Raw genomic sequence first — 18,129 nt, 5'->3', positions numbered from 1 at the left:
CTGTTAAGGTGAAAGGTAGGACCAACAAGTCCAGGGAACCCTGGACGTCAAGGGATATAGAGGACTGGATAAGGAAAAAAAAAAAGGAGGTTTATGGCAGATTCAGAGGGCTGAAAACAGCGGAGGCCCGAGAGGAGTATAGAAAATGTAGGGGGGTACCTAAAATAGTAATCAGGAGAGTGAAGAGGGGGCATGAAAAAACACTGGTGGGCAAGATAAAGGAAAATCCCAAGGCATTGTATAAGTATATTGAGGGCAAGAGAATAAGCAAAGAAAGAGTAGGGCCCATTAGGGACCAAAGTGTCAATCTGTGTGTGGAGCCGGAGGACGTAGGTGAGGTTTTAAATGATTTATTTTCATCTGTATTCACTATGGAGAAGGCCGACATAGGTGTAGAGATCAGGGAGGGGGATTGTGATATACTCGAACAAATTAGCATTGAAAGGGAGTAAGTATTAGCGGTTTTAGCAGGCTTAAAAGTGGATAAATCCCCAAGGCCAGATGAGATGTATCCTTGGCTGTTAAGTGAGGCAAGGGAGGAGATAGCAGGGGCTCTGCCACAGGAGAGGTGCCAGAGGACTAGAGGACAACGAATGTGGTACCATTATTCAAGAAAGGTAGCAGGTAATTACAGGCTGGTGAGTCTATCAGTGGTAGGGAACTATTGGAAAAAATTCTGAGGGACAGGATTAATCTCCACTTGGAGAGGCAGAGATTAATCAAGGATAGTCAGCATGGCTTTGTCAGGGGGAGATCATGTCTAACAAACTTGATTGAATTTTTCAAAGAGGTGACTAGATGTTTAGATGAGGGTAATGCAGTTGATGTAATCTACATGGACTTCACTAAGGCTTTTGATAAGGTCCCGCATGGGAGATTGGTTAAGAAGGTAAGAGCCCATGGGATCCAGGGCAATTTGGCAAAGTGGATCCAAAATTGGCTTATTGGCAGGAGGCAGAGGGTGACGGTCGAGGGTTGTTTTTGCGATTGGAAGCCTGTAGTGTACATTAATGATTTAGACGTGAACATAGGAGGTATGATCAGTAAGTTCGCAGATGACACGAAAACTGGTGGTGTTGTAAATAGTGAGGAGGATAGCCTTAGATTACAGGACGATATAGATGGGCTGGTAAGATGGGCAGAGCAGTGGCAAATGGAATTTAATCCTGAGAAGTGTGAGGTAATGCATTTTGAGAGGACTAACAAGGCAAGGCAAGGGTGGCACAGTGGCGCAGTGGTTAGCACCGCAGTCTCACAGCTCCAGGGACCCGGGTTCAATTCTGGGTACTGCCTGTGCGGAGTTTGCAAGTTCTCCCTGTGACCGTGTGGGTTTTTGCCGGGAGCTCTGGTTTCCTCCCACAGCCAAAAGACTTGCGGGTTGATAGGTAAATTGGCCATTGTAAATTGCCCCTAGTGTAGGTAGGTGGTAGGGAATATGGGATTACTGCAGGGGTAGTATAAATGGGTGGTTGTTGGTCGGCACAGACTCGGTGGGCCGAAGGGCCTGTTTCAGTACTGTATCTCTAAATAAAAAAAATAAAAAATAATGGCCGGTAGGACCCTAGGAAGTACAGAGGTTCAGAGGGATCTTGGTGTACTTGTCCATATATCACTTAAGGTGGCAGCACAGTGGTTATGAAGGCATATGGGATACTTTCCTTTATTAGCTGAGGCATAGAATATAAGAGCAGGGAGGTTATGATGGAGCTGTAGAAGACGCTAGTTAGGCCACAGCTGGAGTACTGTGTACGGTTCTGGTCACCACACTATAGGAAGGATGTGATTGCGCTGGAGAGGCTACAATGGAGATTCATCAGGATGTTGCCTGGCCTGGAGCATTTCAGCTATGAAGAGAGACAGGATAGGCTGGGGTTGTTTTCCGTAGAGCAGAGAAGGCTGAGGGGAGACCTGATTGAGGTATACAATATTATGAGGTGCGTAGATAGGAAGAAACTTTTTCCCTTAGCGAAGGTTTCAATAACCAGGAGGCATAGATTTAAGGTAAGGGGCAGGAGGTTTAGAGGGGACGAAGAAAAATTTTTTCACCCCGAGGTTGGTTGGAATCTGGATCACACTGCCTGAAGGGGTGGTGGAGGCAGGAACCCTCACAACATTTAAGAAGTATCTAGACGAGCACTTGAAACGCCATGGCATACATGGCTATGGGCCGTGCTGGAAAATGGGATTAGAATAGATAGGTGCTTGATGGCCAGCACAGACATGATGGTCCGAGGGGCCTGTTTCTGTGCTGTATAATTCTATGACTCTATGTCAATCAAAGGAGTCATGTTAGTTACATTAGATATCCATCATATTGCTGAAATATCCAATTCAAGCTACCACAAAATGAACACTTGCCTGTGGGGTTTATTTTTGCCCATCACAGTGCACACACTCACCTCTCCCCTTCTCTCCCCATTTGGACACATTTACCATTCAGGTACCAACTGGCAGACCCAAGATTTAGGGACCCTAATAGGGATGGGGGATTTAACCAGATGTAGAGTAGTTTACTAGATCAGAAAATTAACTTGATTGTTCCTTGTTGAGCTGGAACCACACTACCAAGTAAGGCTTTAGGCTAATATGGAGCTGAGTAGGAGATATCCCAGTGATAGATCTACCCCTCTAGGTCCAATAATGAGCCAGGCTGGCTCGCCAATAATCACCAGTGTCACGACGAGTATCAGCCTACCAAAACTTCCATAAAGAGTTGATTTGGTTCCAAACTTCCATGACCTGTTACCTTGAAACCACCTTGATAGCAAAGTGACGCCATTTCATACACAAGAAGGATAGTTACTAATTGGTCATTAGACAACTGAAGTATACAATCCTGACTATCATCTTTCACCTTCTTGTATGTAAGAATCTTTTGACGCTTCTTGCTGGTATCGCAGATTATTCATATCTGAAATCAGAAGTTGACGCGCATCATATTGTTCTCGATATCGTTCGTATTCAGCTGCCAGTTCTTTCTGAAGTTTACTCACCTGAAAAAGCAATAAAAATTAACACAAAGATCAGTACTATGTAATCCTTGCATACCTTTCTTTTTTTTTTAAATGAAGTTTATTTTTGTGTGATTTTTGTTGTCATCAAGGTGAGCGATGCTGGTGATCGCGTATGGAACACTTTCCATTTAGTGTCAGCATTAAGCAGTCCCACCCACAGCATTATTAGATGCAGAGTTCAGTTCAGTCTACTTCAAAAATGTTTGCTAGCCCCAACCTCAGCTGTGGGTGTGTAAGTCATATTGAGGAATATTGCGTATATGGGCTGAATTGTAAAAATGCTGACTGGATCCAAATTATAAATTCATCCCATGCAATTCCCTTTAAATCAAAATCCATGTCAAAGTTAGGGCTCTCCTCATATGCAACAAATCAGCAACTCACATTTATATACCGCCTTTAACATAGTAAAACATTCCAAGGCTATTTGAGGTTAGCCTGAAGAAAATAAATTAGAGCCAGAGGAGACTGAAAATTATGGGAAGAAAGTGAAGTCACAGGATCAAATGATGTGTATATAAATGAGAACACAAAGGTATGGAAAAAAAAATCATTGTTTTAGGTATGCTATATAGGAAGCACGTAAATTTCAGATGAGAAATTAAGCCAAGGACCCTCTGCTCTCTCAAATGGACATAAAGGATTCTGTGGCACTATTCAAGGAAGAATAGTTTGCCTGGTGTCCTGGCCAAAATCTATCCCTCAACCAAGGTCACATGTAAAAAAAAAGCATCTGGACACACATCTCATCTATATTGGTGGGGTTTGGTATGTGCAAACTGGCAGCCATATTACCTGACATTACATGGCTACATTTCAAAAAGTACTTTGTTGGCTAGGAAGAGTTTTAGGACAGCCTGAAGGTCGCTATTTAAATTCAAGTCCTTTCCATGCCTATTGTGGATATTATGAATAAAGTGTAAGCTTTATTGTACTTTGAAAAATGTGCAGTTTAATCCATGCATCATGTCTCTCTGACTCACCACCAAACTTTATATACTGCACTGTCACCAAAATTATGTCAGCCAGTCCACAAATAAATTACAATCATTGTTATATCTCACAGTGATAAAGAGTCTGAATTGCATACTAAATAGCTTGCCGAAACTTCATTGTTTAAGGGTCATACATGAAAAAATGATCAATTTGGTGACAATGTCCAACCATCCATGGAACCACCCCTTAGCAAGGATTCAACATGTTGGGAGTGGAAGGGAGGGAAGACAATTATGATAAAGAAAAAGTATTTTTAAAACTGGAAAAAAAATCTGTTTGTTAGACTCTGGTAGCAGTACTGGGGTGTCATTCAGATTGTCCTAACATGGCAAATGAGATTTGATTTGAAAAGAAGTTAAATGCTTCCATTTATTATAAGACCAAATCAAACAGCAGCAAAAGGTAAGATGGACAGTACCATAATAAACTTTGATTTTGTCTGAAAAACTAGCCACTGACATTTGGAAGGATATTGGAGGCCAGCTAGCCTTAAGCTCAATCTAACTTTTTGGCATTTTCATCAAATCCTACCGACTGTTGTATTTGTAGAATATATGGTCAGTCTTACAAGAATTAACGGACCTGGGTCTCTAGGGAATCTTGCACCTTCAGTAAATTATCAATTCTTTCCAGTAGCTGTATTTTTTCATTCTTCAATGATTGTATTTCAAATTTTTCCTCTTCACGTAAGGCAACAATCCTCTGTTCACAGCTCTCCGATGTGGTAACTAGCATATTTTTCAGAGGCTCTAACTCACGAATTCGGTTTCGCTGGTGAGCTGAGATAGAAAACAAATGTTGCTCAGTTAAATACAGGGACCTAAGGGAAATGTAATTCTTTTGCCTATTGTACTTGTAGAGGTTTTAGAAAACAAAAATAATATGGTCATGAGCCACTTTCAATATGAATTCTCAGGAAATAAAATGTTCTTGTAAAAAAGGCATGGCTGCTTTATCACCAAAATCCCTGATTTGGAGGAAAAAGTGTTGTAGTTATCTTTTTTCACATGATTTCTCCTCCTCCAAACCTAAAATCTGTTGAAAACTCTAAAAACTCTGTAAGACACTCTGGAAAACTGAGACTTTAAAATTGGTTGGAAAAGTCATAGTTTTTTTAAATAAGGAAAAATTGGTCCCACAGTCTTAACACCTCCCATATCAAAGGTTATACTGCAGTTTCACAAACATGAGCACTTTCATCAATTCTAAGCCCGATTAGATGGCACCTTTCTCCTTTAGAATGAATAAAGCAGACATTGTTTCCACTTCAACCCATCTAATTGTCTTCTCACCTTTTCACCCAGCAGAGTAATTTTTTCACTTGATATTGCTTTTCAGAAAACTGACTTCATTCTGTGATGGAAAATGCAAACATACAGCAAAAATTCTAAAACTACATAGCAAATCATGTGTACCAAACTGAACAAATGTCTCGAATGAGGGCTGGCTGCCATACTTATTTATTTATTTTATTTTATTTAGAGATACAGCACTGAAACAGGCCTTTCGGCCCACCGAGTCTGTGCCGACCAACAACCACCCATTTATACTAACCCTACAGTAATCCCATATTCCCTACCATCTACCTACACTAGGGGCAATTTACAATGGCAAATTTACCTATCACCTGCAAGTCTTTGGCGGTGGGAGGAAACCGGAGCACCCGGCAAAAACCCACGCGGTCACAGGGAGAACTTGCAAACTCCGCACAGGCAGCACCCAGAATTGAACCCGGGTCCCTGGAGCTGTGAGGCTGCGGTGCTAACCACTGCGCCACTGTGCCACCCAATTCTAAGCTATTCTTCTGAGCTAGTCCACAGGTTGGCTGGAGTCATACCTCACACGAAAGAAGACAGAGGCCAACCATCCTAGCCCCAGGACATTGCTGCAGGAGTCCTCAGGGCAGTGTTCTAGGCCCAACCGTCTTCAATTGCTTCATCAATGACCTTCTTCGACAACAGACTCCAAATTTGATGCCCCTGCCACCTAGAAGTACAAGGGCAGCAGGCACATGGGAACACCACTACCTCCAATTTCCCCTCCAAGTCACACACCATCCTGACTTGGAAATATTTATCATCGCTAGGTCCAAATCCTAGAACTCTCTGCCTAATAGCACTGTGGGAGTGTCTCACCACATGGACAGCAATGGTTCAGAAGGTGTTTCACTATAACCTTCTCAAGGGCAATTAGGGAAGAGCAATTAGTGCTGGCCTTGCCAGCGATGCCTACCTCCCTTGAGTGAATAAATAATTTTTTTAAACTATCAATGATGTCACAAATGTACATGGCCTTTTAATCCACCATCTATAGTACAGAAATAAAGGTAAAGCAGGGAAGAAAAGAGAAGATCAATGACCTTTGAAAATAACTTGTAATCAGTCGAGGCCAGAAAATGCAAATCAAACCCAAAGACTTCTTGGTCTGTTTGGCGAGCCAGCAGGAGAGCAAGATCTTAAGATTTCAATCTCTGTAGTACATTTTTTTATTGATAAAGCAAGGTGAACAATCAATGTCCACTGTGCACAGCAGCGTCAAAAAATGACAAAATAGTGATTAGGTAACAGCAAGCTTGGGTTTTGAAAATTATACAAGGAAGGAAAGATTGAGGGGGGTGAAGAATTATTTGGCTATGGGAAAAATGAGTTAGAATAAGAGACTTATTATAGGAAAGAGGATGATATATTTGCTGCTTAGAAAGATTTAACAGAGGTAATTTCAGAACAGCATTTACTCCACAGTATTACAGATAAAATAGAAAAATACAAGAAAGTTTGTAATGGAAATAGAGAGAGGTTGGAGATGAGTGAGGAACTGTCTATCGGGCAACAAGCTTTTTCTTATATCCGATTCAGGAGTGCGGCAAAGGTATTAAAAGAGCCTCCACAGTAAGAGTAGTAGAGGTTTAAAAAAATCCTAGAATTGAATCATAATGACGGTCAAGTTTTATGAACATTTGATTTTTTTCATTGCCTCTCTCCAGTTTTTTTTTCCTTCCTCCCTTGACTCTTATTGGTGTATTGATTGCCCTCTTCGAGCTCATCCAAGTTGCCATTCTTCATATGGAAGCCTTGACTGTGAGTACCGGCAGGCTATTCACCATGGAGGACAACACAGCTAGATCTGATCCTGTCCATACCATATAGCAATGTGCAAGGAGGAGTTGTAATGTATACTTCCAGGAGTCACTGGCTAACAACCAGGAGTACAAACCCTAGCAGATCTTCTCCTCCCAAATACAGGAAGATTGGGACTAATTGTAGACCAATGTTGCTGCCCTAACTGAGTTCAGTTAACTCAGCACAGGCTATGGATCAACCCTAGGACGGCCCTGGTCATTATAGTTCAATTACTCAATGGATAAACCTACTGAGCCACTGCAGCAATCTTGCTAGTAGTATTTTTAAAACAAAATTTTAAATAATCTTTAAGCAAATATATTGATGTTATACTTAGTTCTGGAACTGTTAATTGAATTAATGGCCAGTTTCAAACTAATGTGAGCAAGTGATCAGTAAACAGCTACCTGAAGTTGAGCCACAAGAGGTTAATTTACAGAGAACTGATTGATGATTAGGAGTTTCCGTCATTTTTAATTTACTGAATGCCTAGAAGTACAGTACATGTTCCAATGCAAGTGACAGCACATTACATACCTAGGGTAATTTCATATTCATTCTTTATGGCTGATAGCAATGGTTTGTAGGTTTTTAAATCCTCGATGAAATATTCAAACACCTCACGGTAAGCCTTTGTGGAAAGCAGAACAATTAACATTTCAACGACGATAGGCAGGGAGTGAGTCAACACCTCAATAATGTAAGAAGCACTCAGAATAGGCTGTGAGGAAGTAATCTTAAACATTACATATCAACTGCATCTGCTTATGCTGTCCTTACTCCAAATATTCTGGGCTACTTTCTTCAATTCTTGTGCAAGAAGTAAGTGTCAGTGTGAAGAAAGAAAGTCAGTGTCCTGCAGATCATTGATATAGAATGACTGTGACATACTTGCTTGAGTTTATCTCAAAATAGGCTTCTAGCTGACAACTGGAAAATTCTACACAATAAGGGGGAAATGACCTTTTTCATTTGATATTTAAAATCAGCATTTGCAAAAACATATTCATTTTGGTGCTGAAATATCACTGTGGTTTCTAACGGGTTAAGATAATTACATCACAGGCCTAGAAAGTTCTTGCTCTGCGGTATTCTTCTCACACTAATCACTTGCTTCATTATGTCTGACACAGCCGCTTACTAGGTGCATGCTGGTTCTCAGTTCCACATTAGCATCTAATTATCAGTTATTCAAGCAATTATTGGTTTTTGGAATCATACTTTATGTAAAAAATTAAGAAAGAAAGGACATATTTCTTTGCAAGATACAGCTGTAGCAATAGACATATCAATTAGTTATTCTGGTGCAGCACCTTGAGAAAATGATTCCAGCCAGCAATCTATCAAAAGTACAAGGCTAATTATAGGGGGATGGGTAATGTAGAACAATTGGACTGTAATTAAAAAGCAAATGCATACTATAATGCAAAGACAATCTCATCGCTGCCAATAACACACATGGGAAAAAAAAGGTTAAACTCGCACAAGTAGGTCTCAGACCCACACAAGTCATCTGGGAGTGGTGTTCAGCAGAGTTCAGCAAATGTCACACCTGGGGAAAACAAAACAATTCCATACAACATCAAAATAAAAAAAAGCCACCCATAGCAGTTTGTAGAAACTAGCTCGAGTAGTAAAGGTAGTCTTTGAGTAGGTTCTCCATCTGTCTATGTGGTGTAAAGTACTAACAAAAATTCAAGTTCATTATTTACCCATGGGCTGTTGTGATATATTTGGTGGCTGCGCCTTCAGTTGCCTAGGCCCCAAGCTCTGGAATATGCTTCCTACATCTCTCCGCCTCGCTTTCCTCCTTTAAGACACTCCTTGAAACCTACCTCTTTGACCAAGCTTTTGGTCATCTGACCTAATGGGCTGAATTTTATTAGCGCGCTGCACATCACGACGGCATGCTTTGAAGTCGGCGGCCTTCAGGCACAGATGCGCCATCGCTGAGCCCCCGCGATATTTCGCACAGGGGCTCATTTAAATGGAGAGGGCGGAGTGGCCGCCCACAATGACTTAGAGGAGGCGGCCGTTCTGTCCCCGGCAATGGCGCTGGCACCAGTGCCATTTTTAAAGGGCTTCAAGCCCTTCAGTGCCATTTAAATGTTTAAAAAGGCAGGGTTGTGAAAAAAGTGAAATAAAATTTTAACATTTCCAATCCCCTCTCCCACCACCCTCCCCCCCCAACAAATCACAGCTTTATTCCCTTTGACACTAAACTCCTTTCCACCAACCCTGCAACCAATTGGAGCAGTTTTCACCGCTCCCCACCCCTGCTCCCACCCTGAAATTTTCACTCCTCCCCCCTCCCCACCAGTGTCACGTCTCGGAACCTTGAATGGATTTCCGAAGGTGCATGACTTCCGGCCGGTGGCTGTAATATCAGTGTGGGATGACTGCCGGGATAACGTAAGTTGATTTGCATGTTTTTAATTAATTTTAATATCTACTTAAAGGCCCCTCCGCTGCCGCACCGAAGCCTCGCCGCTGCTGGTAAAATGCGGCAGGGCCTTCTCGGCATTGGAGGTTGTGACAGGCTTCTCCCGGAAGAATTTTCTGGGCCACCCTGCCATGACACCTGACGCCAGAGGCCTCATATAAATTCAGCCCAATATCTCCTTTTTTGGCTCAGTGTCATACTTTGTTTTATAATGCTCCTGTAAAGTGCCTCGGGACCTTATTATGTTAAAGGTGCTATCTAAATAGAAGTTGTTGTTGTATATTTGTCAATCTTAATGATTCACATGGTGGTATGTATCAATTTTCCCTTCCTTACTCTTGCTGGGGTTGTGAGTTTAGAATGCGTGGTCATCTCCCAAATCCATTCCCATCTATCCCGGAACTCCATGTTTGATTCCCTCCAATCAGGTTTCCGCCCCTAACACATTACAGCTCTTATCAGAGTCACAAATGACATCCCATGTGACTGTGACAAAGGTAAACTTTCTCTCCTCGCCCTTCTCAACCTGTCTGTAGCCTCTCACACGGTTGACCACACTGTCCTCCTCAAACTCCTCTCCACTGTTCTCCAGCTGGTTGGGACTGCTCTCACCTGGTTCCATTCTTATCTATCAAATTGTAGCCAGAGTATAACTTGCAAAGGATTTGCTTCCAGCTCCTGCACTGTTACCTCTCATGTTCCCCAAGGATCTACCCTTGGTCCCCTCCCATTTCTCATCTACATGCTGCCCTTGGTGACATCATCTGAAAGCACATTAGTTTTCACATGTACACTGACAACACCCAGCTTTACCTCACTGGCACCTCTCTCAATTCCTCTACTGTTGTTAAATTATCAGACTGCCTATCTGACATCCAGTACTGGATGAGCAGAAATTTCCTCCAATTAAGTATTGGGAAGACTGAAGCCATTGTTTTCAGTCTGCGCCACAAACTCTGTTTCCTAGCTACAGATCCTATCCCTCTCCTTGGCAACAGTCTCAGATGAAACCAGTTTGTTTGCAGATTTTTGTCACATTTGACCCTGAGATGAGCTTCCAACCTCATATTTGCATCATCACTAAACCCACCTATTTCCACCTCTGTAAAATTGTCCAATTTCGCCCTGTCACACCTCATCTACTGCTGAAATCCTTTTTCATGCCCTCGTTACCTCTAGACTTGACTATTCCAATGCACTTCTAGCTAGCTTCCCACATTCTACCCTCCGTAAACTTGAGGTCATCTAAAACTCCTGCCCATGTCTTAACTCGCACTAAGTCCCATTCCCCTATCACCCCTGGCTTCAGTCTTTCCAGTATTTAATTGGAGGAAATTTCTGCACATCCAGTACTGGATATCAGATAGGCAGTCTGATAATTTAACAGCATTGAGGAATTGAGAGAGTTGGTAGTGAGGTAGAGCTAGGTGTTGCCAGTGTAAATTGGCTCCCGGTCAAGCAGTCTTGATTTTGAAATTCTCATCCTTGTTTTGAAATTCCTTCATAGTCTCACCCCCACTCCTACCTATCCTCCAGCCCCACAATCCTTTTAAGCATTCCTGATTTTAATCACACCATCATTGGTGACCATGCCTTCAGTTGCCTAGGCCCTAAGTTCTTGACTGCCCTTTCTACACCGCTCCGCCTCTCTACCTCATGTTCCACAGGGATCTGTGCTGGGGCCTCAACTATTCACTGTATTTATTTACATAGATGACAGAATAGAAAACCACATATCCAAGTTTTCTCATGTCACAAAGATAGGCAACATTGTAAGCAGTGCAGATGGAAGCATAAAATTACAAAGAGATATTAATAAGTTAACTGAATGGACAAAATGGTGACAAACGTATTTTAATATAGGCGAGTGTCAGGTCATCCACTTTGGACCTATAAAGGATAAATCAGAATACTTTCTAAATGGTGAAAAGCTAGAAGCAATGGAGGTCAAAAGAGTCTTAGGGATCCATGTACATAGATCATTAAAATCTCATGGAAAGGAACAAAAAGTAATCAAAAAGGTTAATGGATCACTGGCCTTTATATCTAGAGGACTAGAATACAAAAGGTTAGAAGTCATGCTGCAGCTATACAAAGTCCTGGTTAGGCCACACCTAGAATACTGTGAGCAGTTCAGGACATTATACCTTAGGAAGAATATATTGGCTTTGGAGACAGTGCAGCATAGATTTACTAGAATGAAACCTGGATTACAAGGGTTAAATTAAGAGGAGAGCTGACACAAACTAGGGTAATATTCCCTGGAATTTAGAAGATTAAGGGGTGATTTGATCAAAATTTTTAAGATCTTAAAAGTGACAGGGTAGTTAGAAAGAAACTATTTCTGCTGGTTGGGGATAGGACTAAATGTTAGCATCAGGTCTTTCAGGAGTAAAGTTAGGAAACACTTCTATAGGCAGAGGATGGTAGAAGTTTGGAACTCTCTTCCGCAAATGGCAGTTGATACTGAGTCAATTGTTAATGTCAAATCTGAGAGTGACAGATTTCCATTAACCAAGGGTATTAAGGATTTTTGGGCAAAGGCCGGTACATGGAGTTTGGTCACAGATCTCATTGGATGGCATAAGAAGCTCCAGGGACTAAATGGCCTACCTTCTTTTCTTATGTTTTGCACAGAGCAGAAATCAAGTCTTTAGCCCTGTCTGGCACAGCTACACCCTTGGTAAATTCAAGGAACCATTCAGGGAGCTTGGAACTTCATTATTACTTTAATTGTTGTTAATTGTCTCCAAACCTTCACCCTTCATTTCTGCTTTACTTGTTATTGTCAGGTAGCAGGGTGTGGCAGCCTGTGCCACTCATTTCTATATCTCCTCTCAGAATTGCTCTATCTCATTTGACAGGATTGATAATTAGCTACACAGGGCAGGTTTTGTTTCTCTTAGAAAACATACTTTAAAATGAATGACAAGTGATAAGACAGCTGCATATTGTTAAATGGAAATGGGATTTTTTTGGAATAGTCACAAAGGAAAGAAAATCCTGTCTTTGTGCAGATTCTGGAACATCCCTCCACTTTGGTGTTGGTGAAAAGGTTCCCTTTCTTGCAGACAGAATATAGGAATTGTCTCCAGATAAATTGCTTTAATTTCTACTTGTAGCTAGTTTAAAACAGTCAATGGGATAATCAGTAATTGTGTTGCATTGCAGTTGAGCAATGAGACATTTGAGGTCATAACAATTTAGCATGCATGATTGTGTTCTTTGGTTGGTTGGTTGGGTGGGTGGGGGAGGGGGGGGAAGTGAGGAGAAGAAAATTAGTGTTATTGTGAGAAAAGGAATTCATTAATTTAGTCATTCAAATGTGTAATTTTTTTCTCAATGTTCTCTCCACTCCTGAAGCCATGGCTCTTGCTGGCATATAGTTTGATAGGCTTTTATAGCCCTCTGATCCATCATCTAAGTGGCCATACTTCCTCTGGGAGCTCGATAGTGACTTTAGCAGGCTAGTTGGAGCAAAGATCACGAGGAAGCAATCAAGAACAAAGATCCCCTCTCACATTCCCTCCTCTATGGACAAGGGGAAAAGCGACCAATTGCTTAGCCCTCTGCATTATTGTCCACCATCAATTCATTCAAATTGATAATTAAAATTCAAATTGCACTTAAAATCTTGAATGTTGTTTGATTCCACCTTCATAATTTGAATGACTGGACAATTGGATATTTTACTGCGTAAAACAAAATGACCTTGAATTAACAGGAGTAAACTGTGGCTCAGTTCCATAAAACACAGATCATTTACCGATTGAAGCATTAAAGGAATGTAATTGTGCTTAAAAGTGCTGAAAGTGTTAACCCTGATTCTTTAGAAAATCAAATGGCGATGCGCCAGATTAACTGTTTCTTAATTCAGTGGAAAACTCATGCATTTATACATAACAAACATAGCAACCATATATCAGAAGTAGTTTTAAACACACTTGTAGGTTTACTTCCTGAGCATTAGGTCCACTCGGGTCCAAGACCTGCAGCTCTTTCCTCAAGTGTGTTTCCAGCTGTTCCAAGAATCGAGGTTTTGCAGCATTGTTTGTATTTGTAACATCAAATCTATAGGATGAAAACAAAAAAAGACTTTTAGGAAAAAATTAAGCAACTGTTCCAGTGCAGCCCAACTCACCTAGTTCTTCATGTGGGTACAATGGAGCAACAGGCATCTCTACAACAATTTTACTCATTATATGATTTCTCAATTATTGTGAATGAGAAATTAGAATTAGAATTAGAATTAGAACATTACAGCGCAGTACAGGCCCTTCGGCCCTCGATGTTGCACCGACATCTGACCTACACTATTCCATTTTCATCCATATGTCAATCCAATGACCACTTAAATGCCCTTAAAGTTGGCGAGTCTACTACTGTTGCAGGCAGTCCTTTCATTTTCTTGTATTTGCTCTGGGTACCAATATAGTCCCAGATATTGTGCATTTAGTTACCTCTGGGCAGGTTGTGAAGAATAGTACTGCAACCAATCTTCTCATATTTTTCTTAGTATTTATTTAGGGATACACATTACAAACATGTACCTCCTCATCAAAGCACCACAATTTCAGTCTGTTCCTTTTTACAGGGGCACAAGTGAATCTCCAGTTAATGACCACCACCTGCATACAATTTAAGACAATTAATATACAATTAACACAAGAGACAAGTCTTGTTGATTTTCACAACTTCCCAGTTGTTGTCGTTTTTAACACCTGACCAGAAACTAAGGCCACAAAATTCAGCTCTATAGCAATGCTGGTTTCAGTGGAAGCTGGGTGATGACAAAAATGGCAGGCAGGTCCTTGCCCGACAACTTCCAGTGTGGCCTGTGCCAATTGGCATGGCTTGAAGGGCGATAACATGGGCATTCTGTTCATGCACCGGCAGCACGCAGAATGGTCAGATCACAGTGTCAGTCAGTGTGCAACACTGATTTGACACATACATAACCTGCCATTTTGGACCTCACTGGCCCTGCTAACACCCTCTCAAACATGAACACATACATGTTCAGCTGTGCAGCAGCATGAGGGACATGCACCAGTGCTATTTAAAGGCATCATCATTCAACTTTCAGGTGAGGTGCTGTTAACTTTCCTTTTGCTGCTGCAGAGTTAGAAGAAGTCCTATGTTGTTGGAGGAGTCGACAGAAGCTGTTTTAGTCAGAAGGGAGTGGTGCTGGACCTTTGGAGGGACTAGTGTGAATTTGAAAGGCTTCGGAGTTCACCATCTGCTCCAAGTCATGGGTACTATAGTTGCAGTTCCTCTTAGGCTGCAGCATTGGAGGGAGAAGGTGCAGAGGCAGCAGACAGGAGAAGCTTTTCGTAGAGAAAAGAGAAGGGCTCTCAGCAGGAGGTCTTACACACCTCAGGTCTTCAGAAAGCACTTCTAGTACCTGCACCTCAAACAGCAGCAGTGTCTGTGGCTGTATCCTTCATTAAGGAGGTGGTCACAGAACTCTGCCACCTGTTCGAACCGGACCTGTAGCTGCAGAGCAGGGCAATGGTGGTGCTGCCAGTGGCCATAAAGGTCACCATGACCCTCAACGTCTACACCTCAGGATCCTTCCAGGCTGGAGCTGGTGACATCACCAACATATCTCAGTTTGTCATGCACTGTGGCATCTGGGAGGTCACCGAGGACCTGTATGCAAGGAGATGGGACTTCATTGTCTTCTTTCTAAGCAGAGAGAAGCAGGAGGAGTGGGCATGTGGCTTTGCCAAAGTAGCGGGCTTTGCAATGATGCAAGGTGCCATGTGCCACTTGTACATCACACCAAATTGTGGAATGAGCTAGAATTGGAGTGAACTGAAATTTCAGAAGGTGCATAATGCAGGAACATACTGTACTCCTAGATGGCTTCAAATGAATTCAGTTACCATGGCCTCAGTGATGGCCATGCCAATAATGCTGAGCACTGTCTCCTTTAAGGGGATGAGGACATGCACCGTGCCTGAACCCCACTGGTTCTTTGCTGCTGCCTCCTGTTATATGCTACCTTGTCCAGCAAGAAAGAGGGAAGAGTGTTGGTGACTGTTTTGCAATGTGTTTGGATGATGTATCTGTCATAGCTGAATAGCTGTAAGTCTGTGGAAGCTAGGAGATGTGGGTGTAAGACTTGCAGTTGTGGGAAGTGTGTGAGGGTGAGGTAGAGCATATGAATGTTACGCATGAGTCCTGATTGCTAGGGATTTGCTTATGGGTAAGTGATAGGGATGTGGGGCATTGACCAGTGCATGGGGTTGGTGGTGCAGTTTGTAGGAGATGGCAATTGAAGACCTCGTGTGAGGTCATTGAACTTTTCTGGCACCATATCCAGGTCCTCAGGGTCAGACTTCTGGCCATGAACTCTGTGGCTATCTTCTCCCACTGCTTCATAGTGTATGCCTGGAGGACCTCCTGGTCCCCTGTAGATAGATGACCTCTCTCCTCCTTTCCACCTCCTCCAGTGCTACATCTGAGAATCTCTCTGGCCTGCTGCTCTATTGCTCTGTCTTTCTTCCTGCTCAAAAAGTCTTCTCCAATCACTTCCAGTACTTGCTGTAGCCAGAATACACCCCTTTAAGAAGTGCAGGCTAGCTTCAATTGGTGCTGGTCTCACATGAACCTGGACTCCCTGCTGAGCGTACAGCCACTCGGCAGCATGTTTAATGCTAGGCTGCATGACACAATCATGGAAATAAGCAGGGAATACAAAGTTTGCATGTTTCCTGCATTACTTCCATTGGGTGTGGAGTAATCACGCATTGCCACCCGCTAATGGACTGAATAAAGTTTCCCCACCCAGAATCATCAATCTGCATATTTTCACATTATAAATTAGCTGTACCAACCTTTAAATTTAGTGCAACTTCATTGGGTTCTAGACACAAGCATTTCTCTCTTTCCCAGTCAGATTGTCTGTGGTTCCCCCATTTTGAAACCTTCGTGAGGAAGGACAAAAGATGTTTCCCCTGTGAATATGGGCAGAAGGAGAGATGTAGCTGGGGTTACTGAAGCAGCACGTGATTGGGAGACAATTCTTCAGCTCCTTGAAATTGCTGGGCATGGACTGTGAAAGGTCTGACTGAGAAATGTCTTTTTCCAGTCCTCAAGGCCCATGAACATAGTGCAGCTTGAAAGTGCTGATGTTGGCTTTGCACACAGTTGCAGAGAAGCTTGTGGACCATTTCGTTGACTTGATGCTATAAATGTCCATTTCTTCATCATGGATCTCAAGCATAACAATTCATTAACAATACAGATTTCTACAGAAAAATTGACCTTTTAAAAAATGTATATTACCAAAGAAAAGCATTGTAAAAGATGTGTGCAATCCAGTTGCATTGACTTTTTTCTGATGGTTGCAGTATTAATTCAGATTTGTACTGTAACAGTACAATCAGATGTAAATTATTGCAGAACAAATTACATTATAGTACAATTAATATTAACTTCTATCACCAGATCTATTGTAGTAACATAACAAAGAGCATTTTCTATATTGCAAACACAAATTTAAATAATTTATATATTGATAAATCTAACCAGAATTATAAATTACATTACAGGATACCTGAAACTATAAAATCACCATGGACTTCAGATGAAATGATGTTTAATTTTATAATTAATTTACTATTATATCACAGGGAAAAAGCTTATCAAATAAATATTAAAAGGAATTTAGAGTTTCTTGTATTTTGCAGCTTGATTGACTGTTATCATGAGAATTTCTCCCCTGCTTTCCCAAAGTTGCATACTCATTCTGGGATACATTTCCATTTATGGCCTCCAATACCTTGCTCAACTAGCCATTCCTGATGTGAGTTCTATACAGAGAGCATTGGCAGGCTTCTTGGCCACAGGAATGGGAATCAAACCAGAGTGCAATACTGTCTCATCTGATACCAACACAGGTACATCCTTGGAAAGTGATCAGAAGGCCAATGCTTAAAGGATTAAATTATTGATGGCAGGTTACATAAACTTGGGTTGTATTCCCTTGAGTTTAGAAGGTTGAGGGGTGATCTAATTAAGGTGTTTATAATGAGAAAAGGATTTGATAGAGTAGACCGAGAGAAGCTATTTCCTCTGGTGGGGAATCCAGAACAAGAGGACACAATTTTCGAATTAAAGCTAGACCTTCAGGAATGAAATCAGGAAGCATTTTTTTACCAGACATAAGATAGTGGAAATGTGGAATTGCTGGAGCAATTGACAATTTCAAGACCAAGATCAACAATTAGGTAAACATCAAGAAGAAATTTCTTTATTCAGAGGGTTGTGAATGTTTGGAATTCTCTACCCCAGACTGGTGGCAATCAAGGGATATGGGGATGGGGTGGGAAAGTGGAGTTCAGGTTGAAGATCAGCAATCATTTTATTGACTGGAGAAGCAGGCTCGAGGGGCTATATGACCAACTCCTCCTCCTATTTCTTATGTATCAAGGGATATGAATCAGAGTTGGGTTAATGGTGTTGAGGTACAGATCAGCCATGATCTAACTGAATTGTGGGACAGGCTCAAGTGGCTGAATGGCCTGCTCCTGTTCCCAACTTCCCAGTG

At 41.8% G+C, this 18,129-nt stretch overlaps 1 protein-coding gene across 1 annotated transcript in view; it reads right to left on the bottom strand.

Moving 5' to 3' along the window:
- Window positions 1-18,129, bottom strand: part of tsnaxip1 (translin-associated factor X interacting protein 1) — an 84,896-nt gene that overhangs the window by 59,611 nt on the left and 7,156 nt on the right. The window contains exons 4-7 of the mRNA XM_068049536.1: window positions 13,517-13,643; window positions 7,667-7,760; window positions 4,593-4,789; window positions 2,855-2,993 (exon numbers count right to left, since the gene is read on the bottom strand). Coding sequence (XP_067905637.1) covers window positions 2,855-2,993; window positions 4,593-4,789; window positions 7,667-7,760; window positions 13,517-13,643 — 557 coding nt within the window. The remainder of the gene's footprint in view (window positions 1-2,854; window positions 2,994-4,592; window positions 4,790-7,666; window positions 7,761-13,516; window positions 13,644-18,129) is intronic.

This window comes from Heterodontus francisci, chromosome 17 (genome assembly GCF_036365525.1).
Source record: "Heterodontus francisci isolate sHetFra1 chromosome 17, sHetFra1.hap1, whole genome shotgun sequence".
Classification (NCBI taxonomy): Eukaryota; Metazoa; Chordata; class Chondrichthyes; order Heterodontiformes; family Heterodontidae; genus Heterodontus; species Heterodontus francisci.
The sequence above is the reverse complement of the archived record's forward strand: the minus strand, read 5'-3'. Positions and strand labels throughout refer to the sequence as shown.